Here is a 23857-nt window from a genome sequence, read left to right on the forward strand (position 1 = left end):
CCCGTATATGTCACTAACCCTAACCCTAACCCTAACCCTAACCCTAACCCTAACCCTAACCCTAACCCTAACCCTAACCCTAACCCTAACCCTAACCCTAACCCTAACCCTAACCCTAACCCTAACCCTAACCCTAACCCTAACCCTAACCCTAACCCTAACCCTAACCCTAACCCTAACCCTAACCCTAACCCTAACCCTAACCATTAACGTGGTTAACTACGTCCATAATACGGTTTAGCCCGCCTGATTATAAGTCCGTTTTTACCTCATTGGAGGCGAATCATTAGGTTGGTTCGGACGGCAGCTTCAGGTATGATGGAGACGACACCAATCGTTACATCATCATGTATCAGTCACTACTACCCATCTCTGGTAAGAGAACAGCTCGGCCATGGAGTGAAATCCTGACCCTAGCCTAACCCTAACCCGAACCCTAACCCTGACCCGAACCCTAACCCGAACCCCTAACCCTAACCGGCTAGTGTGGCTAGGCGGTGTGGCGCTGTGGCGTTGTGGCGCAGTCACGTGAGTGGCTGAGCTGTGGCACTGTGGCGGCGTGGCGGTGGCGTGTGGCGGTGGCTCATGGGCACGTGATGGCATCACGTGGTGGCTGGTACATGGGGCTGAAATCTCTTGGCGCGCCACTTCCGTAATAGGAAGGTCGTACCCACTTTCCGAAATAGGAAATTTTCCGTAATAGGAAATATTTCCGTTTTAGGTAAGTGTCCCGATTTGGAATTGCTTGTCTAGTACTGAATCCGGTACACACCTCGGCTATGCACGGATGAGCTCGTACATATGCGCATGCAGGCATGCATGCGCGTTGTCCTAGTAGGGATGATCCTAGTACGCGCATATGCCGGAACGATGACTACCTATTCTGGCAAGCCTTCCGGTTCCGGCTTACTTGCAGGATGCATGCATGACGGCACGCACACCGATAAATCGGTGTGCCACACCTCGCTTGGAATACGAGGTCGCCGACGCACAACTATTTGCCTCACACCCTCCCACGAGCGGCGAGCGCAAATTTTCGCATCACACCACTAGCGATTTAACGACTTTACTGCGTTTCTCGCGACGGGCGCTCAGGGTCAAACCCACGCCCCCGTCTTCCACACCCGATGGACTTTCATCCACCATCATCTACGGGGAAAGGTATAAGTATCACCCTTCTCCCCCCGTCCTGACGAGTTGATCATAGGTCAACGAAACAAACGATCAATCTCTTTTGATTATTGTCGACACTTTGTTTCACGATTACAACAACTCTCACGTCCTCTTCCCATCAGCACAGCTGTCCGCCCGGCAAGAGAATCGCCTCGCTCGCTTCGCTCGCTCGGCTCACCCTAACCCTAACCGGCTAGTGTGGCTAGGCGGTGTGGCGCTGTGGCGTTGTGGCGCAGTCACGTGAGTGGCTGAGCTGTGGCGTTGTGGCGGCGTGGTGGTGGCGTGTGGCGGTGGCTTATGGGCACGTGATGGCGTCACGTGGTGGCTGGTACATGGGGCTGAAATCTCTTGGCGCGCCACTTCCATAATAGGAAGGTCGTACCCACTTTCCGAAATAGGAATTTTTCCATAATAGGAAATATTTCCGTTTTAGGTAAGTGTCCCGATTTGGAAGTTGTCTAGACTAATCCGGTACACACCTCGGCTATGCACGGATGAGCTCGTGCATATGCACATGCAGGCATGCATGTGCGTTGCCCTAGTAGGGATGATCCTAGTACGCGCATATGCGGAACGATGACTACCTATTTTGGCAAGCCTTCCGGTTCCGGCTTACTTGCAGGATGCATGCATGACGGCATGCACACCGATAAATCGGTGTGCCACACCTCGCTTGGAAATACGAGGTCGCCGACGCACAACTAATTGCCTCACACCCTCCCACGAGCGGCGACGCAATTTTTCGCATCACACCACCAGCGATTTTACGACTTAATTGCGTATCTCGCGACGAGCGCTCAGGGTCAAACCCACACCCTCGCCTTCCACACCCGATGGACTTTCATCCGCCATCATCTTCGGGGAAAGGTATAAGTATCACCCTTCTCCCCCCGTCCTGACGAGTTGATCATAGGTCAACGAAACAAACGATCAATCTACTTTGATTATTGTCGACACTTTGTTTCTCACGATACCACCAACTCTCACGTCCCCTTCCCATCAGCACAGCTGTCCGCCCGGCTAGAGAATCGCCTCGCTCGCTTCGCTCGCTCGGCTCACCCTAACCCTAACCCTAACCGGCTAGTGTGGCTATGCGGTGTGGCGCTGTGGCGTTGTGGCGCAGTCACGTGAGTGGCTGAGCTGTGGCGTTGTGGCGGCGTGGCGGTGGCGTGTGGCGGTGGCTCGTGGGCACGTGATGGCGTCACGTGGTGGCTGGTACATGGGGCTGAAATCTCTTGGCGCGCCACTTCCGTAATAGGAAGGTCGTACCCACTTTCCGAAATAGGAAGTTTTCCGTAATAGGAAATATTTCCGTTTTAGGTAAGTGTCCCGATTTGGAAGTTGTCTAGACTAATCCGGTACACACCCCGGCTATGCACGGATGAGCTCGTGCATATGCGCATGCAGGCATGCATGCCCGTTGCCCTAGTAGGGATAATCCTAGTACGCGCATATGCGGAACGATGACTACCTATTCTGGCAAGCCTTCCAGTTCCGGCTTACTTGCAGGATGCATGCATGACGGCATGCACACCGATAAATCGGTGTGCCACACCTCGCTTGGAATACGAGGTCGCCGACGCACAACTAATTGCCTCACACCCTCCTACGAGCGGCGACGCAATTTTTCGCATCACACCACTAGCGATTTGACGACTTTATTGCGTCTCTCGCGACGGGCGCTCAGGGTCAAACCCACGCCCCCGTCTTCCACACCCGATGGACTTTCATCCACCATCATCTTCGGGGAAAGGTATAAGTATCACCCTTCTCCCCCCGTCCTGACAAGTTGATCATAGGTCAACGAAACAAACGATCAATCTCTTTTGATTATTGTCGACACTTTGTTTCTCGATTACAACAACTCTCACGTCCTCTTCCCATCAGCACAGCTGTCCACCCGGCTAGAGAATCGCCTCGCTCGCTTCGCTCGCTCGGCTCATCAGAATTTTCCCTTATAAATTTTTTTTTTTCACCATAAAAAGTATGAGGTGTACTCAACAGCCCAAGCCACACTTAGGAGACAGTAGCACCACTTTCAATCTACAACAACTTTTTCATTTCTTAATCAATTAAATTGAGGTTTATTTTTTTGAAATCTACGTATTCAAGAGATCTTAAATTTCAATTACCTTTTTTTTAAATCTTGTTGAATTTTTCTTCTTTCACAGAGGTGTGGTTTTTTCTGAGAGTTTTGTGTTACCATGGAGGATTTCTGACCCTGAGTTTGGCTATAGACTGGGACCACATTCTGAAGCATTGCCAACAATGCTTCAGAAATGAGTGCAGAATGCACAGGGCACAGAAAATATCTGCAGGATTCTACCCGCAAAAGGATTGTAATGTGTTTGCACGGTGCTAATCACGTTATCGGTACTAAGTACGATAGTTGGCAGGTGGCCTGCTCATCCAGAGAGGAGGCAAGAGCTGAGAACTAAAGGAGGCTTCAAGGGTGTACTGGGAAATAAAGAAGTAACCGTTCAACCAAGTATATTGAAATACTGTCTGTCGAAGTCTGCCTTTTCTGTCATAGAAACAGGCAGTCTTTAAATACACAAATCTGTTCATGTCTAGCATGAACGAAAATAATCAAAGGTATCAATCGATACACTTTGGTAAAACTCCTTAAGTATTAAAGCGATACTTAAAATAAAACCAAGTATCAAACGATACTTAAAATAAAACATAAAACAAAACCAATAACCGAGTACCCGTACCGGTTACAAGGATGGAAGCAGGAAAGAGTTGGAAGGAGAGAATGCCAGAAAGGCATGGGCCACAAGGACGCGGTCGAGGGAGGAAGGGGCCCAAAACTTCTCAGCAGATACGGAACCGGACGTCAGGAGCCTACACAGGCAGATCTGGGGACTCCGAGAACAACTTAGTCAAGCCAAGGCCACAATTTTGGCAAACGATAAAACAATCATGGAGCTAAGACAGCTGAACGATAATCAGCGGCACACAATCGAGATGACGAATCTGACCCTAGAATCAGTAAGGGTCAGGTGGAGGACGGCAGATGAATAGTTCCACAAGCTGAGAAGGACCATGCGCTCAGCAGGACGGGAACTATTGAAACTGGGAGAAAAAGCCTGATGGGACTCAGGCTTAGGAGGAGGGGAGCTAATGTCACGAACGTGGCTTAGTATAAAAAAGGTTTTCACATGACACATAGTTATGAGTCACAGGTATGTTATTGTTTCACACATATGACCCATTCAGGTTATATGATTTGTTATATGTGGGATTTGTGATGCTTTCACACATGGCTTAAGTATAAGTCATGGGACGAGCGCTTGACGAGTATGCCTTGCAAGGGTGCCTTGCGAGTAAGCCTTGCGCATATGATTTATGTTTCGCACATGACCTCATTATGATGTCATGGGTTTCGTGCATATGACTCAGTCGTGTCATATGACCTGTTTATTGTGTTATGATTGGTTTATGAGTTTTGTACATGACCTTGCTATGAGGTCATGGGTTTTGAGCATATGATCACTTTGGTTACATGACTAGTTTGTTATAATTTGGTTTTGCACATGTGACCACTTTAGGTCACATGACTAACGGCGGGAATAATACTATATAAGGAGGTCGATGCAGCCGAGGAAGATAGGTTATTCACGCTTTGTTCTAAGTACTTTTCCTACTTGTTACTCTAACGAATACAAAACATCTTTATAATCTTTATCTTTATTGCAACGTTATTGTTACGCCGAGAAAAGTCCTTAACGAAGAACGAGTTAGAGAAAGCTTACGATAGGCATTCCCTATAGAAGACAAAGGTCTTGTACTATCGGTAACGTAGGCAGCGGCCTAGAACTATCATAAGACAAAGAAAGAAGAAGATAGAAAGAGAAGTATCGTTCCCCGTCGCCAAGAACTAACTATCCAGAGAGGGATTGTTACAATCATCTACCCTCATCTTCGCGGAAAGGTATAAGTATCACCCTTCTCCCCCTGTCCTCACAAGTTGATCATAGGTCAATGAAACAAACAATCAATCTACTTTGATTATTGTCGACACTTTGTTTCTCACGATTCCGCATCAACTCTCACGTCCCCTTCCCATCAGCACAGCTGTCCGCCCGGCAAGAGAACCCCTCGCTCGCTCTGCTAACCCCAACCCTAAGACGAGGGGTAGCAAAGTTACTATTGGAACGAAAAGATACCAATCTCCACCCTGCTGACGCTTCATACTGTCACTCACCGCTCTGGCATGCGACAGATCGTGGGCATGAGGGAGTAATCAAACTGCTATTGGAGCGAGACTTTCCAAACACTGCCCACACCCAATACGGTCGTCCACTACTCTTGTGGGCTGCGCAGGGCGGGTATGAGGGAATTGTAAAGTTGCTATTGGAACGAGGTAACACAGACCCCAATACCGCTGCCACCAAATATGGCCCGACACCACTCTTGTGGGCTGTGGGGGGTAGGCATGAGGGGGTTGTAAAGCTGCTATTGGAGCAAGACGATACCAATCCCAACACACCAGACACCAAATATTGTCTAACACCACTCTTGTGGGCCGTGAATGGCGGGCACGAAGGGATAGTAAAGTTACTATTGGGGCGAGGCGATATCAATCCCAATACACCAGACGCCAAACACTGTCAAACACCACTCTTGTGGGCTACACGGTGTGGGCGCGAGGAGGTAGTAAGGTTACTATTGCAACGAGAGGCTACCGATCTTAACACTACCGACACCAAATATGGTCAAACACCACTCCTGTTCGCTGCGAGGGATGGGTGTGAGAGGATAGTAAGGTTGCTGTTGGAACGAGAAGATTGCGATCCCAACGCTGCTGACATCGAATGCGGCCAAATACCGCTCTCGTGGGCTGCGGAGGCCGGGCATGATGGGGTCATAAAATTGCAGATGATATCGATCCCAACACTGCCGATACCAGATATGGCCGAACACCACTCTTGTGGGCCGCAAGGGGTGGGCATGAAGGGGTAGTAAAGCTGCTATCGGAACGAGACGATATCGATCCCAACACTGCCGACACCCAATATGGCCAAACACCCCTCTCTTGGGCTGTAGAGGGCGGGCATGAGCAGGTAGTAAAGTAGCTATTGGAACGAGACGATACCAATCCCGACGTCCGCGACCTCAGCGGCAAAACACCCCTTGAATTATCTTCCTCCCTTGGATATACAAGTATTGTGGAGTTACTCTCCAAAAGAGTCCCAGAGCGCCCTTCACCTCAGCCATCTGACCTTTCCCAATGCCCCTCTCAACCCACACCATCCACCTACCTTTCAGTGTCGGAGCCCCCCCTCCCAATTCTGGACTCCCCCGCTGAATACCGATCCGTTCCTTCACCATTACTTCCTCTTTCATTTTCCCTTTCTCTCACCTCGTTGTCACCGGCCCCTCCCTACCAACGAGTTATCATTATCTTTTATACGTATATATTATCTTAAAAATCCGTTGTATGATTTCAGGTACACGACAAGCGCCCACTGCGGTAAAACCTACGCATGCGGGGAAGATCCCATGGCAATCGCTATCTCTTTAAAAATAGATAGTTACTATATTATACACGCGGAGTCGGTGTGAACGGCGCTTTCACGAACCCATGTTAGATACGAAATCGTGAGTTCATGCACTGGCTTGGATTGAACTTAATTCTGGGAGTGGTAGGGTGGCCTATTATATGGCGCACGGTCTGAGCTGTCTGCTTTGTTTTTGTGCCCAATTCTTTCTTTTCTCACATGTGCAATACCATTTTTTAATCCTTTTATTGGACGACCCATAATATTTGTTTTTATTTTCCGAGTTATCTTTTGGAAACCTATATCATAGGAACGTACGATACCAAAGATGATGCTCTTTCGATAATATGATTTACAGAACGCCTAGATAGAAGTCCAGCCATCTCCGCTACTCTGTAACGTTTATGAACGAGAGATGGGTATGTTGGTGCCTATATGTAGTCGTCTGTACCCGTGGTGCTCGACAAGACACTCACCCTGATAACGCACATACGCTGAGGAGGCCCTCTACCAGACCCCCGGTTCTTCAGCTAAACGCCTGGGGTAACACCTTCGTCAGGAGCCGAGAACAATGCAGCGAACACGGGAGCGTTGACCAACATGCCTCCGAACATCACGTTGTCCTTACACAGCTAGCATGGCCGGCGATCATATTTGTACTCTCCTAGAGCAAAAACCATACATATGAATCTATCACTCGATGGACCTAGTATATATTTAATTCGAAGGAGGACAGTGTGATCCCGCGAGTGATGATTTATGATCGCTCCATCCACTTGGATGCGCAAAATACCAACAATCCCTCAATCTGACGAAGGCACAAATGAGCTACGATACCCCAACTACCAATAGGCACCCCCGAAAATGCTAGCCCAACATAAAACAGGTATCTCCACAGTTCCAATCCCCACTCCACAAAATTGCGAATATCCAGCTCTGGCAATTGATACGTAATGCAAAGCAAGTTCTGGTTCAAAAAAATCAAGAAGTGGGAAGAAAAAATAAAACCCCAAGCACGGGACTGCATAGTTATGTAAAGAAAGAAAAGGGGAAGAGGTGGAAAGGCAAGAAAGAAGAGTGTTTTAAACTTGGAAACTCTGATTCAGGAATGTTAGACCCAAGCATGACTACCCCCAGAACACGAAAAGAAATAACGTAAAACAGAAAACCCCCCACCACCGAGAACCAATCCCAGCACACCCCTCACTGCATGACTCCCGAGTTATTACACAACAACCCAATCAGAAAGAGTTCGGAACATATATCAAAAAGGCATTACCGGGAAAGGAAACAGGGGAAGACGAAAAGAAGGGTTGAAGCCAAACAATTGAAACCCAGAGGAAGCGATAGACTCCAAAGACGCAGTGACGATCATTTCCCCTGCCATGGATCTGCGAACTTGATGTCGCCACCATGAAATGTTTGATCCATCGGGGAACAGGCAACAGGAATCTCCACATTGTCCACCATTTTAGTTTCCTTTTCGGCATGACTGCCGGCAGCCGTAGTGCCCGTGAGGTTCCTCTCGAATGCCTCCTTCATTCGTCCAACACCGCCCTCTTTACGTTTGAGTGCGTGATTAGTGGCGAGCCTTCGTTTTTCTGTTTCCAGTGCCCGCTCCGTCCGCTCCTTTTCTTGCTCCAAGATTCTAAGTTGCTCAGCCCTATCCTTATCCCGATTCTTGTAGGTGAGCTTGACTTTGAACATTCCCTTGGTGAGAGAGTCAACGTCATCGTCACAACCAGTCTTCATGGGCTCTTGGGAACCTGTAGGCGAAGAAGAGGCGACACTACTCGCACTGCTTATGGTAGAGCTCGTCTTTTGGACCGCGGTGACTGGGTGTTGATCCACCACCCTCTTGGAAACGTCGGTCCCAATGACCGAGGGCTTCTTGACAACTGCCTTTCGAGGCCCCGCAACCGTAACTCCGCCGCCCGATGTCGACCCAATTTGTCTGCCGCCAGGGGCAGGCGTTGTACCTCTACTGGGGGGGATGGGCGTCACTCCTCTACTTGGAGCGCCTACTCTCTGCGCTCTTGAGGGAGGTCTTGAAGGTGCCTTTGAAGGTGCCCTAGAGGGGGCTCTCGAAACAGCTCTCGATGGTGCCCGACTAGAGGCAGCGCTATCCGGAAGAATGCCAGTGGTTGTCATCCTACGACGGCCTCTGTCAATATCGGGGCTGGGATCCGGAGCTGGCTTCGGTTTCCGGTCCCTTAGCGTCATCCTCGTACCGTCGGGATCCACGACACCGATTACTGAATGCCTCGCCGATCTTTTAGTAGGTTTTTCGATGGGTGGTATCTCCACCGATTCCCGAAATTCCGGAACAATCATGCGACTCAAATCAAAAGCAGCAACCTCCCAGGGAATAACCGGGGGTGGTGGTGGTGGTCCGTTATTGTTATTGCCATCAAGATAGCCATTACTCATGACACGACGGGGAACATCATTCTTTTTGGCAACAGATGCGGCGGTTGGTGAGAGATAGGAGGTAGAGGCTCTCTCGACATTGGGCTTCTTGGCTGTCATTTTGGCAAAATGGCCCTCCAGCTCCAGTACCCTTTCCATTCCCCACCACTCCGCATCCCAACCTCGATCTAGTCCGGAGTTTTCCAGGGGTTTGTGCAACGGGGTCAGTCCAAGAGATGGCGATACGTACGTGCTGGCGGCTTCCGGGGGAGCGCAGGCTAGGCCCGCCATGTGGGCAAATACACCGGTAGTTAGCGCTCTATCAGAGTAACCACCCTCAAGAACACTCAAAACTCTCCCGTGACAGTACTCCTCTGCCAATGCCACGGCGTCTGATGTGAACCGAGCAAAGAAGCTCGTTGGCACATTCACTGCGTGACGCTGCATGCCAGCCCCCTCGTGTTCACTCGCATCAAAGCCAGCGGACAAGAATACTCCAGCTTTGAACTCTCTGCTCTTTTTCGGTTTTGAAACTGCCGCGACGGAAAGAAACTCACGAGCTTTTGTGAGAAGGCTAGAGTACTTATCATTATATAAAGTCCAGAATTCCCCTTCAGTCGAGTATGGGGCCAAGTGGACGTTCTGCATACATTGCCCGTGCGCATGCAAATTTAGACTAGCGTTTTTGATCTTATCGATATCACCGTATTCGCATGGATAGGAGTTGATATCGTGAAGCGAAAAGTAGCCGATGTTCGGGACTTGTATACCAGAAGTTCTTTTAGATGTATTATGTGTTGATTCTGCCAATTCATTCAAAGTCCATGCAATGGCCTGGGAGCCATCTCCATGGTGGAGATCAAAATCTAATATGACGGCATGCGATAGCCCGTGAGCTCGTGCAGCATGAGCAATCGCAATATGGACATTATTCAACCAGCAGAATCCCGAAGGCTGTGTCTCAGCGCAGTGGTGACCTATACTCTGGCAGTTAGTGTGGGCCTGGCTCTGGCTGGAAATCAGCTTACCCGGTGGCCGAATACAGACGAAAGCTCTTCGAACACCCCTCCGCTTTTGGTCGTCTTCACTAATCGTACCATTCCGCTCGTCCCCCCCAAACACCAAGTCAACACCATCGTAGAGGGCGCCCAGACACCCCTCCAAATCCTCTTTACTCTCCTCGCAGAGGTAAAGATCACCTTGATGATAGCCCTTGGGAACTTCGCATTCACCCTTTTTAAGCTTCTCAGCAGCAGCCCCACACATAGCAGCAAGGTCTTCGGGCCATGACGATTTGGCACCCCTGACAGGAGCGGCATGGCAGTGGACTAACATAACCTCCAGATCTAACAAACTGCCCATCCGCTCGGATTTACGAATCGATAACCTGCTCCTCCCAACACGGGTCTGGGCAGCAGCAACACCCAAGGTTGCTGCTGGTATGCGCTCCGGTCTTTCAACGATAGTGGCGAGATCCTGAAGTGAGGTGTTAGGCCTAGAGTATCTATGTCGGTAGCTAGTATCATGGAAGATGACAGCAGTAGGAGCCGACATATCTTGTGGAGGAAGGACCCGCTTCATCGGTTCGTTCTCCAAGATTGGTTCGGGTGCGGAGGGAGATCTCATAGAAAGCAGGCTGGACTTTCTCGCAAGTGGACTAGGTCTCCCTGGAAGCGGGGAGGAAGCGCCGGACATAGAAGAGATGGAAGGTCGTTTCTTGAGCGTAGGAGTGGACGGAGAGCGAGTAATGATGCGTCGCGGGGAATCAGATCCTTGAGACGAAGGGGTTGGTGAAGGGCCGTAGCGGAGATCTATGCTAGCCCGACGAGAGAGCGGAGATGGTGAATGTGTTCCCCCAATCACAGATGACGAGGATAGGGACGTGGATAAGGATAGAGAGTTCAAGGATTCCGTAAGCTTCCTAGAATGATCCAGTTGTTGTTTTTGCTGCTGCTGCTGTTGTTGTTGCCGCAGTAACTGCTGATGCTGAGGAGATAGTTGGGGACAGGAGAGAGCATCTCTAGCCTGAGGACTGCCTCTGCTGCCACCGTCTACCGGCACATGGCCTCCTGGTGAACGGGAATAAGGGTTGTGCGTGGCCATTGTTACCCTAAGCTATCAACGCCGAACCGTCGACACAGCAATGCTGCGATGACCCAACAACCAACCCTTTGTTGTAAGCGGATGGCTACCTCTCCTCCACTCTAAGCTGATGATCAAGATGGTGACGATGCTGACGGTGAGTGATGTGATGCTAGTCAGGGAAAGAGGAACGAAACAGAAAGTTTTTCGTGCCGACTGGTTGGGTATACGGATATCTGGGATGGGTACAGTACTGTACAAAGCTATCCCCCTGAATTAATAATAATAATGATAATACCTTCTCCAGAAAGATGGCGTAAAAATGTGATATGGTGGGAGAAAGTAAAGCAGAGCTTCAAGAAAAAAAAGGTATCAAAAATGAAGACAAAAAGAAGAATAAAAAGTTGGGATGAGATGATGAGATGCTGCAGCCTGGCGCAAGATGTTATGGGGAATGAGCGATGCGCGTCTGGCTTCCAGAGCCCGAGAAAATGTTATCATAAATTAACAAGAATCTTGCCGGCGCGCTCTAGGTAACGTGCCATGGCGAACGCGCTAATATCGGTGGCTCACACTCCAACCCACCCAACACTAAGCCGTTTTGGGATAAACCCTGCTGTACTCCTTCTGCTAACGAACTATGGTAATGATACAACTAAGAGCTACTCGTATGATATCACCAATGGAAATGTCGCCTCCCTCTCATTACATCATCCGCCTTAGAATCTTGGAATCCCTACAGACATTCTGCGATACTCCCACGAAGACCCCTATTGATCCTCCACGAACCATGATCTGGCACCCTTTCAAGAGTTATCACCTCAATCCGATCTCTTCGCCCGCAAGCACGGTTACTGTAGGAAGTGACACCAACTGGAACAAGTACCCTCGCTCACCGTATGACCCCACCCGAGTACTGTACAATACTCGTGCCCGAGAGGCTGTACCGGTATCCATCGTTCGAGCCACTCCCAGTATCGCGATAATCGCCCACAGGTTATTAAAAAAAACCCATAATCCCATTCTCATTCAACGCTAGCATCGATACCATTCACCTGAACAACAAAGGGTACCAACACGAGTACGAAAATAAGAAACCCATTTCGAGCGCAAATACCTTTGTCATACACACACAAAAAGAAAACCCAAATATGGAAACTAGGAAATAGGAGTCAATGGAGAAAATAGGGGGAAGGAAAATTTCGTCATGGTCCTACCCGAAGCGGAAACCATCTTTCATGAAACTCAATCATCATTTGCCCTCTCTCGTGATCGTTGGTAACGCCAGGTAGCTCGAGCTTTGCCTCAGTTACTCTCGTGCAACAGTGGAGCTCTTTCCCTGTCTCCACCTCGAGCCTCCACCCCGGTTTCCCTTCCATAAATACCAGGTATTGCGACAGCCAAACTGAAGAGGAATACGATTGCCATTATCGTAAAGGCAAAGATCCATTGGAGAGCGATAATCTTGGCGAAGAATTGGCCAACGCCCAAGCCAGCAGTGAGGAAGGTAGTAGCGAAGCCAACGTGGTAATCCTTAAATACCAAGAGGAAGAAGCCAGCAAAGACTGCAATACCCCAAATGGCGATGTTGGCAATGACATGACATGGGAGACTATGGCATCCAACCATGACAGACCCGTTCCAAAAAACAAGGAAGAATGACCACGTCAAAGGCATGGCGGCAGCCGGAACGTGAACGAGTCTGTGGATGTGAATGTCAAATTAAGTAAACGATGAAGAGACCTGGGTCATAACATGCCTTGGTGTGGTAGGGTTGCGAAGGTATAACAAGACCAGCTGCAAAAAGTTTAAAGCGGCGAACAACTCACTCCAGAAGAATAGAGAGCGAGTCCAGAGCATAATCCAACCAAATTGCAAAAGGTTAAAACTTTCTCCATGTCAGCAACCCAAACAACCGATAGTAGGAAGATAGGCCTACAGAATGAAATGGCTTCCAACAGAAGCAGCAGCTGTTACAGCGGCCTCATCCCTCCCTAATTTGAATCACGGTCAGCACCAATCGGCTGTGAAAGGCTCCAGATGAAGGGGGGAACCTACTAAACAATTGTGCAACGAAGCTGATCTGGCTGCAGAACAGGAAGACCCAGTAAATGGCAACGAATGCATGGCTGAGTGTGAAAGGTGTGATATGTGCTTTGCTTATACCCTAAAAGGCATTGGATTTTTCACCGACTGGATATAACTCCAAAAAGCGGGAAAGGGATACAAATACTTACGAAGATGGTCCCAGTGGCCCAATGACCATCGTGCGGAGGAGAGATGCTATAAACGATAGCTACCACAAAGAAGAGGAGCCACGAGATGATAGTGAAGGCACGGTAGGCAGGAATGTTCCGGCTAGTGCCCTCGATGTCACGAGAGAACGGGTTGGCTATAATTTAAAATTCAATCAGCGACATCTTCCTCGAAAGACCGGTCCTCCCTCAAATGCGGATTCAGTGACATACAGAAAGCCATTTCGTCTAACTTAGCTCAAGATAGCTCGATGTGTGCAGGTTCCTAGCAGTTGTTATGGGTCAGTTTTACAAGGAATTCTCAAAGATTCGTTTGAACCACAGGCCTTCCAAGAGAACTGATAGCGCTACCTATTGAATGAGAGATAAAGGACGACGACGAAGGGAAAGGTATAATTGAAAAAGGAGGGGAAAAAGGTAGATATTGGGAACTTGCCGAAATTATACCCTCTCCAACCAGGCAGCGCGAAGGGTTCATTGGTCACGGGCCAATGACGTCGACGCTGGGTGGCGCTATGGTGAAAAGAGTAACCCCGCATTCTCTGATTGGCCGCAAGCAACCAGCCACTGGCAGACAAGGAACAATCACTTAGACGATTGACCAATCGGAATAGTTAATTGGATGGGAAGATTGGAGTTTTGGGCTAAAGAGGTTAAAACCGGTGTGAGGACTCGCAACTTTCAAGCTCCCAAGAGCTCTCTCCACTTGTATGCGAGCGACCCACCATGGCTCGATTGTGTGCTATTTCCGACTAGAATCCCGCAGTAACTTGACTTGATTCTGGGGCACAGGTGAGTCCTGCCAGGCAAACCCTCTACGCACGGTCAGAGATCATACATTATCCACACTCGAGCGGTTTACGTTACCCTGTCACAAGAGGACACCAATTCACTACTCGTACCGGCTCTCTCATGCCCGAGCCTCATCGCTTGCCAATTTAAATAAACTGTAACCGCAGTCTACGAGTACCAGAGGTCCATTATGGTACAAAACCTATCATGGGCTCTCGGCGGTACCAAAACTCTAGCCCACCCATGATTGCACCACTCGACCACTAAGGTAGACTAAAGGGTTGTCAGGTTGGTGGGGCTTGACCCAGAGAAGGCTCATTGTGCATTCAAATTTCAAACATCTGTATCGCACTGCAGCTACATCACTCGAGCTCTATACGAGTAGGTCGCAACACGAAGCTCTTCAGGAGGTAGGAAACTAGCAAGGCGGTTGAAGGCAACGATACCGTACGAGTAAATTACGAGCACTTGCACTTGTATTACATCAGTACGTGTAAATTTAGGGCGTATGCTCTTGTCGTAGTGATGACGTTCTGGCAATTCATCTGCCACAACGGGGATGTCAAGCTTAGCGGAATGGTTGCAGTTTCCAAGTCAGGTCAGGGCAATGTTGAACTATTCCCAGTTCAGTATCCCGCAAAAGCAATTCGCGTTTGACACAAGTTAGCTATCTTATCTGATCCGTTAGTAAGCGTTCGACCACCCATCACAAGTCTACGAGTATGCTACCTCAGTCTATGAGTAGACCAGTCTACTCCAGGATGGTCTGCTGTCTCCAATGGGGACGATGAAAACCCGCGGACAACACAGGGATCAGGAACGGCGATTCTTGTCTTCTTTGTTCCTGGTACTGTACCTGTACTAGAGTGCCCTACTTGACGAACTCACTTTTCGCCCAGCAAATATGGTACTGTACCCCAGGCTCATCACCACCGGTTTTCGTCGTATCATACCCCACCATTGACGAGCGTGTCCTCTAATACAGCAGACTACCACTCTACGCACACAGTTCTGGAGCAGAGTCGAGGGGCAGCCGTCACTTTTGGTTTGCCTCCGGGTGAATTACAAACTATATATCGAGTACTCGAGCACAAGTAAATTAGTTGGCATTCAATAATTCTGGATTTGGGTCATTGCAACTTGCCAATGGTTTCACCGAATTTCCTTTATGGCATTTAATCAAATTGTGCTTGGTGAAGCAAAAGGGTTACTTGGAAATTCGGCGCACTCAGACATATGAGTAGAAGGAAGAGTAAAGAATAAGGGGGTGTTTGGCGCGTGTGAAACAACCCTAAGATGTCGTCTGTACCTTTCTTTATCTGTCATACTAAACCTTTCACAGGGTAGTGTTTGGCAACGGTGGGTCGAGTTTGGGCTATCGATACGGTATCATAGTGATTATACTGGAATGCTTACCTTGAGCCCAGACACAAAGTTTGCCTCTTATAGGTAACCCCGGGAGCCTAAAAAGTCCCTCTCGGAATACATACAAAAAAATTAGTTCTTTGGCATAATCCAGATGTATGTATATTCCCCTGCTCGAAAACTCCATCCTTGCCATCCCCAGCCGATACCCAATAAAAGATTAGACTCCCTAGAGCTGAAGGGGAGTTGGATCTGAGTAGCCATATGAAGTCCACTTCTCAAAAAAGAAGAGAAAAGAAAAGAAACCTTGCCGTTGCTGCAGAACGCTGGTGATTGACTTTCATGGTGGGGGGGGAAGCAGAGGAAGTATCATACTATACGTACTGTACCCGATTATTTTGGGGAGGATGTGGTCTTGCGGTTGATTGGGCGCGTATAGCTAGCCATTGGGGACAATCTTTCTACTCGTATTCGGGCTGGTACGGTGCAACATCATGGCCTTCTACTCGAGGACCATACTACACCTCGGACCATGTCAAACACCGGTGATCAAGCTAAGCTCTCAGTTGCCTGCAATACCCAGTTCCTCCCCATGCCAGTAGATTCCTATATTTACTGATAACAGAGTGACTAGATGTTATGTGGCGATATTAAATATCATGGAAGTAATATTATCACATTAAAGCAACAAATGGAGCACGGTAGGCTGTTTATCCCTCTCAATAATACGGTAGTTGAATTTGAAAGCCACGAGCTCATACCTGGCAGTATATCCATAGCACATTCCACCAGTTCGCGAAAGGGTTGCTCGCATACCGCACTGGAATCATAACTCTAATGGAGATTAACTTTTATTCAAGGAGTGCCTTAACTTATACCGGTAGTAATGATTCCCGCATCACCACCGCCGTACTAGAATATACTCACGCCTGGCAATACCGATACCGGGCTGGATGTGGCACAGTTAGAACGGCGGATGGATCGAGGAGAGCCATTGAACTCCCAGTGCTGGAATCCTGCGAGGGGCTTCTGTGAATAAGGTGCTTACTTGGGAGACAAATCTCGTTAAAGGATCTTTGGGATATGCGGCTCAGATATGTAGGGTAGAAGAAAGGTATCATACTCTACGAGTACTGGCCGTTAGTTTAAGCCTATTATCGAGGGCGAGTGCAATCTGTTGCTGCCGCAACGGTGTGGCTGCTGGAAAGGGTCACTCTCCCTGCTCGACACAGCCGCTAAACCCATTTCCATTTGGGCCCACTCCACACCCCAAAATTTCGTTCGCTGACACCTCACCAGATCAGTTTTAGCGACAAGTTCGCCTTTCTTCACTAAGCCACCCCAGAAAGCTTCCCTCTCCTTCACTTACCACTTTCTTCGTCCCGCCATAAACCGCCCACTGTCTCTCTACACAGCATATCTTCTACCGATATTTGATAATACTAACGTATTCCCCTTCCTCTCGCTAACGTACTCTCTCCTCCCCCCCCCCACCTTCCCTCCCTTTCCTCTTTGGGTGTTACTAAACCACTCCGATCCTGCCCCGAGCCTGATTAATCTATACCGACAACAAACAATAGTCTAAACAACTGCTTTCTTTCCCTTTTTTTCTTTCCATTTTACTCAACAGTATTCAGCCCCGGAAGCAGCCCCTGCTGCTGACCAAATGACGCCTCCTAGCTTCTCCTCTTCAATGCCCGGCGGCAGCTTTCTTCCTTCCATCCCGAACTCGATTCCTGCATATCCTAAGACTGTTCCAGCCCATGCATTCCGCCATCCAAATCAGTCACCCTCGCCAACCTTTGGCCCCACCAGAAAACGCCTTCAAAGGGACAGCGGTTTCAGCGCCCAAAGTCCCCCCCCCTTCGAAGATGCTGGCGATTCTGACGAGGATGTGATGCGCAACAGCCTGTACTCAGATAGCGCCTACCGATCAACTTTAGCTACCTCTAACTCCCGGAAGAGGGGCTTGGCAGATGACGATGCGGATGATTATGAACATGGGCCCGGCGCGCGTTCTGGTGACGGAGCTGGGGACAGTAATCGCCCTCCCAAGCGGAGGATTATTGACGTTGTTGGTAGCGTTGCCAGTAGGGTATGGGAGTTTTGCAAGGCCAGGGTTCCGATTTATGGGCCTACATCGAGGATGACAGCTGCGGAAGTGGATATGAATGCTGATGAGCATTTGTACGACCCTGGGATGCCCAGTTATCTCATGAATGGTGCTCAATTTGGAACTGGTTTATACGACAATCAGCACTTTATAGCCTCCTCACCTCCCCAACCTACAAATGCTGGCGCCGGTGGGATGAGTGGAGAAGAACAGAGTTATTTTTCTTCGCGGGATTTCTCTCCGAATAAACAAGTAGATGGTGGGTTAAGCTCCAGATGGGTTATGGTTTCACCTGCGCCAACAGCCTCTACAGCTCCTCAACAACATAATAATAAGCCTTCCTTTTCAGCCTCCGCTTCTTCATCACGGACAAGTACACCTACACACTCTCGCCGCCCCCAATCATCTGCCTCTTCCAAGCGCACTAACCGCCCAATTATTGCTTCCTCAGCCCGAAAGCGGCCTACGGTTGTCAGGCCTTCACACCAACGATCCCGCTCGTCGTCGACAGTCACCTCTTCAACCTTTGCGCCACCACCACCGCAATCAGCCTTCACCTTCCACAGCTCTCCTATTAGCGGCGGTGCATCGGTGGCTAATACTAGGGGAAGGCGAAAGGGGCGCATCCCTGGGCTAGCAGCAACACCATCACTTGGCGACGATGAGGAAGATGAATCCATGCGGAGATTCAACGAACGCCTCCGTGACATGATACGAGAGGGCCGGGAAGCACTAGGCAGCAAGGTGGAGGTAGTGTACGATGAAGACGACGATCTAGAGAACTTCTGAGAGCGTTCGTTTCCACATTCAATGAAAATCACTCATGTTAAAATACGGGAGGTTCTTTTTATTTTATTTCTATTTTTTCCCCCAGGGAAAACATTTCAACAAATATATGTTTCAACGATTCATGGCCGGGTGAGGATGTCCCAGACAGGGCTGGGGATCGTACGACAAATGAGCGGCAGGGTGTATTGCGAATTTCCCAGTGTGGGATCTATTCCTTTTTTTTTCTTTTCTCCTGGGTTTCATGGTCCATGGCTTCACTCTTTCCAAGTGTTTATTCTTATTCTGCTCCTGTTAACGAGTTATTGGAATATGTTTTCCTTTGCGTTTATGTGTCAGCTTTTGATCTATGATGTCAACGGGTGGTTGGTAGACTTTGTAGCTTTAATGGTTGGTATGATATGATGTTTGGACTTTCCAAGATCTATTATGGGGTTGAGTGATCAGGAGCCAATGATTGACAGCTTTTGCATGGACATAGGGGTAAGCACAATCGGACTAATTATATAGCTCCTACCGACTTTATCCTCTCAGTCATTATCCTAATATCATACTGTGCTGCCATTCCATAGCTGATATTAGTAGTCTGCATGGCTTTTGGTGCGTGCAAAGCTTGACACTATTGAATAAGGTGCACATCGGGATCGCGCATGGTGAAGCCTGAAGAAGAACAATGATTTGAAAAATCACGTGGGTCCTTATCACCCATTGAATCTTATCAAATCCTCCAGCCACAATTGCATTGCACTCCGTATTCACCCTCCAAAGGCGGGGGGGGGCGCATGACATCAGTTCCATCGCGGCCCTTACCCTGAATGATGGGAAAAACTTCTATCGTGGGACAAGCGACCCTGATCGAATACATATACCCTGCTAACCCCTCTCTCGTTTCCCATTTCTCGGGTTACTTTGAAAATCACTCCAATCATGCCTCCGCAATCGAGCAATCCTCCGTTCTCCACCACTAACTGCGAGGTTCCTGATGATGCTATCTCTCTGCGTTCCGCTGCACCTTCCTATACTTCCTCCCTCCCGCCGGCCTACAGCGACCAATTACCGTTGTCCTCGCCTCGTGTGCCCGAACAACGCCATAGCTCACTACTCACCTCTCTTCCCGAAAATTACAATGTCACCGCCTGGTCATCTCTCACTGGCTCTGGCCACCAAAATAGGGCGTATGAGAATGTAGCAGAGCGCCGAGCACGCCGGGATGCAGCGAGAATGCATGCAAACTCCCTCTTGGTCAGGGCCAACAATGCAGTACGCGCGGAAACCCAACGGGCAGAGGAAGCCCCACATTCTGTATCGTTGGCTGAGGACGGAAAGAGCTGGGACTTCCTTATCTCGCAAATGGCAAATTGGGAGTCGAGGGAGAAGAGCTGGAACAATTTTCGTGCAAGATTCTCTAAGGATCAGAGCCGTATCCCTTTTCCAAAGAAAAAGATTGGGATGAGCGGGAGGTTTGGGTGAGGGTTTATGGTACCGTTCGTTCGATCTTCAGGGGTGCAGTAGGGACCGCTTTACGTCCAGGCATCTCGCATGCTTTGTCTACAATCACTCGGCTTACTATTACTTTGGAGGGTCAGGATTTTGGCCAGCTCCTAGGACTTCGCTCATTAATCGCTGGCATTTTTGTCTACTGTTCCTAGTGTGTCTTTCCTTTTAGTAATCTATTTCACTTCCAGTTGCATCCGCAGGTCCATTTTCCTTTCTATTCCTCTTATGTGGGTTTACCTGTTTAGCTTGCGGAACACATGAAATATCAACTTGTGATATTTATCATTACCTGCGTTTGTAAGTTATACCACCCCCTACGTCAACTTCCGGGACAAGCGTTGTTCGCGGCCCGCGCTGGTCTACCATATTCGCCTCCTAGAACTCTGAAGTGTTACTATAGATCATAGAGCCATGCTGTACCCTAGAATGTGGCACGGTACAGTGCCGAATTTGCCGATTGGGCGGGACATAGGGCCCACTTTCCACCCCGGGGTCTGTCCGCGCCTGGGAAGAGGATAAAAATGGGAACAGAAATAAACGTCCCTCGGGCTTTCGGGGCATCTAGGACCGGCATACTACAAGGTCGCTCTAATCACGCGAGTCGCTGATTGCTCTTGCTGAGCCTTCTTTTGCCCCCCCAAGACATTCAAACTCCGGAGCTGACCGAGGTTCAATGGGCTTCAAGTGATAACTGGTAGCTCCTTTGATACCAGGTACTTGGTTCCGTATCATAACCGGTTAACCATGTACTCGTACGATGGTTTGGGTCCATCGATAGCGAACAGCCATCTGAAGATAACCTGTTTTTTCTTTTTCTATGTTTAGCCATGTCTAACATTCTCATTTGAGAAACACGCCTGAGGCAAGGCGGGATTGAATATAAGCTTGATTCCATGCTGTGCCTTCGATATCCTGCCTTTGCTCCTAGTCTATCGGTTGGGCAGAGCCACGGTGCAGAGTAGCTTAAGCGCCAACACCAGTTTAAAGTACCATGCATTACTTCCCAGAGATTTAGCAGATACTGGTACAGTACTTGTAAACCAAGACCCAAAAGGCCAAGGCAACCACCGCCAGGCTCCCCCACCCGACTACTGGAGCTCATGCGCCAACCGTCAGACCATTCTACACGTACAAGCTCAGGCCAGTGTTGGAGAGTGTGCACCGGTGCGGGGCAACCAACAGCACAAATTTAGGACTCTGCGTACTGCTCAGATAAATAGTCTGTTCCCGGTGACAAGATTTCACAGACTGATTGGTCGAGATCTGTATGTGGTGCCTATTCTCCTGTGAGGGACCAGTACTAGACCCCCGGTGCCAGAATCCCACGATGCTGGAACAGAGCATATCATACTTGTACTTGTGCTGAAATTTTGTAGCCGTCCCCCCGATCCAATCATAAAATGATGCTATCGCCAATCAATTCTCAGACTTCGGGGCTCGGAAACGAGATCCAACCCCACCCTCGGGCCGTGGCCCCATACAAACCAAGCAGATGAAAGGACTTCTGTGGGCCCGAATTCTGATACAAGTGTCCGAATTTCGTGGAGCTGACTAGAGGCAATCACTGCTATAGCATATTTTGCATAATGGGCGTGAGAGAAGCAGTTAAGGGTTATGGACTCGAGGTTTTATCCTAGTGGAGCAAAGTTCGCTATTGAAAATGATGTTGTATCTTGTTTATAGTACGGTACATATAAGACATGAACTTGTATTTCGTCAGCAAGTGGAGGAATTCAGTACATAAGCTAACCCGCCCAGAAGATTAATAATATTGAAAAAGAATCAGTCCTATTAGGAGTGGAGAAGAGACACTTCCGGTTTCAGTCCTTCAGATAATACCACCCTTCCAATGCCTACTCCTACTGAAGACCCCATTCATTCTTCCAGTGACAAAGGTTCCTCTAATACTGTACCAGCGAGCTTCCAGGCAATATTTCTCTCTCCCTCCTTCTAGTTCCCGCTGATTGATGATGAGTCATCAGTTATCACACTGCTCACTTATTCAACAACCACCAGAAGCTACGGCACAGCAGCCGTTTTCCATTACCGATGAGGTAACGACGAGGTATTTGAACTACGGTAGGAGAAGTAGGAGGAGCCGAACCCCAGATCCCCCGACTAGACCACTGACAAGGTGAGCCTCCCCTTGGGAGTGAGGGGAGGTGATTGGAATCGTAGGCCAGAAGTTTAATATCCCAAGATTCCGATATTTTTTCGATATGATACGCTATTTTCAGAAGTGGTAGTACGGTAGTGTGTGGGCAAGGGTGTGTGAGAACTAGTGATTAGTGCAAGGAGAAGTGTTTGGAAGGTTTTAGGAATTAGTACTAGGGATACCGGAAGTATGATAACAGGTTATGCTCCGGAGGTCTAGAAGACAATCAGGTGTCGCACTATAAGGGTTAGGAAACCAGAGCAGAAGCACAAAGGTATCAGGACTGTCCAGAACAGCCATAGCTTAGGGGAAATCCTTGGGGGATGTTCGAAGGAGTTGAGTAAAAGGAATGGCGTGGCATCATGACAAAAATGTGGTATGGAATTCTGTGAGGTTGATGGATGAGGAAGATTTTTGCAAAGGAACAGCTTGTGTATATATAGGACACCTCCAGCAGCATAGAAAGAACAAGAATCACAGACACTCTCTACCTATCATAGCCTTATTATTTGAATAACCTCATGCGAAATATCGGTGATGAGAGGGGGTAGGACCGGTTGTGGGCAACCCAGGGTTCGGGTACTCCAACTGGAAGTCGTCAAGCACTCCGTACAGTACATTGACCGGTTTATACGATTTTCATGGCTGTCTCCGACTTTCGGGTCAGGTGCAACGAGTGCTATGGTTGGGGTTTTAGTCAAGGCGTGAGGCTTTGCTCACAGCAGGATACCCCAGTACAGTATTAAATTTTTGTGGATTTAAACCAGGGAGATTATCATGTCTTAGCTATCACTTGTTGTGTTGTAAAGGGGGTCGAGAGGAGATTTCACGAGAATTATGATAGAGTAACCGCTTTCATTAAATTTTGTTTGTAAAATTTCGGGAGTGATTCGTTTTTCGGGTGATCAAGCATGACCGTGTGTTCTGCCAATCTTGCTGTCTTGGCAGCCTATGCGGCTCAGCGAACCAAGGGGAAATCGACGACCTCGCCAACGAGGTGCTCCACGGACAGTTCTCCACAACCCCGAGTAAAGCAAGCATCTTCCACATCTATCTCCTTTAAGCAGACTTACCCAATATTAAACCTCACCGCTGATACAATGGCCGAACTCCTTAACAAGCCCCGCTCAGAGCTCACGTTTGTTGCCTTCCCCTCCCTTGATCATCTTTATCTCACTAACTTCCGCAGCGAGTATGAAATAGCCGAACTAGAAAAATACGAATTCTCCGCTGGCCCCCTATCGATTTTGCAAACCGCCGTTCGCTCTCACAATCAAGTCCTTATTTCCTGCCGCAATAACCGCAAGCTCCTCGCGCGTGTAAAGGCGTTCGATAGGCATTGCAACATGGTTCTTGAGAATGTTAAGGAGATGTGGACCGAGACTCCGCGAAAGGCTGACGGGAAGAAGGGAAGGCCTGTCAATAAGGATAGGTTCATCAGCAAGATGTGAGATCCATCCACACGTTCGTAATACCTGGGAGGCTAATGTGGAGATAGGTTTTTGAGGGGTGATTCGGTCATCTTGGTGCTGTTGAGTTAGGCGGGTTAGGGTCAGATGGCTGTGATGGAAGTGTAGCAGTATCATATATTAAAAGTGCGATGAATTGATGGATTAAGGAGGGAGGTAGATTTGATGAACGCTAATGTGCGTCAATGAGAATACATTTTTTGCTCGTAATAGTATCATCGAGATGGTTTGCTTAAATTAGGGGTTTTTCTAAA

The 23857-nt window shown here is 48.7% G+C and overlaps 8 protein-coding genes; 4 read left to right on the forward strand and 4 right to left on the reverse strand.

Annotated features, from left to right (window-relative positions):
* Nucleotides 1-7306: 7306 nt before the first annotated feature.
* On the reverse strand, nt 7307-10643 carry GSTUM_00001858001 (uncharacterized protein; the record flags this gene model as incomplete). XM_002838907.2 has 1 exon in its annotated part: nt 7307-10643. One exon carries the CDS (start codon nt 10641-10643, stop codon nt 8052-8054), a length of 2592 nt encoding a protein of 863 aa, XP_002838953.1. The 3' UTR covers nt 7307-8051.
* Nucleotides 10644-11746: 1103 nt separating this feature from the next.
* Nucleotides 11747-12128, reverse strand: GSTUM_00001859001 (uncharacterized protein; the record flags this gene model as incomplete). XM_002838908.2 has 1 exon in its annotated part: nt 11747-12128. One exon carries the CDS (start codon nt 12126-12128, stop codon nt 11988-11990), a length of 141 nt encoding a protein of 46 aa, XP_002838954.1. The 3' UTR covers nt 11747-11987.
* A 43-nt stretch (nt 12129-12171) lies between these two features.
* GSTUM_00001860001 (uncharacterized protein) lies at nt 12172-13649 on the reverse strand (the record flags this gene model as incomplete). XM_002838909.2 has 7 exons in its annotated part: nt 12172-12873; nt 12927-12968; nt 12997-13059; nt 13111-13165; nt 13230-13338; nt 13409-13563; nt 13640-13649. The coding sequence occupies 7 exons, from the start codon at nt 13647-13649 to the stop codon at nt 12477-12479; spliced, it is 831 nt and encodes a 276-aa protein (XP_002838955.1). The 3' UTR covers nt 12172-12476.
* A 5-nt stretch (nt 13650-13654) lies between these two features.
* GSTUM_00001861001 (uncharacterized protein) lies at nt 13655-13965 on the reverse strand (the record flags this gene model as incomplete). The annotated part of the gene is made up of 2 exons (XM_002838910.1): nt 13655-13691; nt 13778-13965. 2 exons carry the CDS (start codon nt 13963-13965, stop codon nt 13655-13657), a joined length of 225 nt encoding a protein of 74 aa, XP_002838956.1.
* A 2972-nt stretch (nt 13966-16937) lies between these two features.
* On the forward strand, nt 16938-18485 carry GSTUM_00001862001 (uncharacterized protein; the record flags this gene model as incomplete). XM_002838911.2 has 2 exons in its annotated part: nt 16938-17053; nt 17164-18485. The coding sequence occupies exon 2, from the start codon at nt 17250-17252 to the stop codon at nt 18483-18485; it is 1236 nt and encodes a 411-aa protein (XP_002838957.1). The 5' UTR covers nt 16938-17053; nt 17164-17249.
* A 21-nt stretch (nt 18486-18506) lies between these two features.
* On the forward strand, nt 18507-18887 carry GSTUM_00001863001 (uncharacterized protein; the record flags this gene model as incomplete). Its single annotated transcript, XM_002838912.1, has 1 exon — nt 18507-18887. One exon carries the CDS (start codon nt 18507-18509, stop codon nt 18885-18887), a length of 381 nt encoding a protein of 126 aa, XP_002838958.1.
* Nucleotides 18888-19409: 522 nt separating this feature from the next.
* Nucleotides 19410-20329, forward strand: GSTUM_00001864001 (uncharacterized protein; the record flags this gene model as incomplete). XM_002838913.2 has 1 exon in its annotated part: nt 19410-20329. One exon carries the CDS (start codon nt 19410-19412, stop codon nt 19950-19952), a length of 543 nt encoding a protein of 180 aa, XP_002838959.1. The 3' UTR covers nt 19953-20329.
* Nucleotides 20330-23150: 2821 nt separating this feature from the next.
* Nucleotides 23151-23813, forward strand: GSTUM_00001865001 (uncharacterized protein). XM_002838914.2 has 4 exons: nt 23151-23272; nt 23324-23495; nt 23544-23581; nt 23633-23813. The coding sequence occupies exons 1-4, from the start codon at nt 23235-23237 to the stop codon at nt 23673-23675; spliced, it is 291 nt and encodes a 96-aa protein (XP_002838960.1). The 5' UTR covers nt 23151-23234; the 3' UTR covers nt 23676-23813.
* The last annotated feature ends 44 nt before the right edge of the window (nt 23814-23857 follow it).

This window comes from Tuber melanosporum (genome assembly GCF_000151645.1).
Source record: "Tuber melanosporum whole genome shotgun sequence assembly, scaffold_299, strain Mel28".
Lineage (NCBI taxonomy): Eukaryota > Fungi > Ascomycota > Pezizomycetes > Pezizales > Tuberaceae > Tuber > Tuber melanosporum.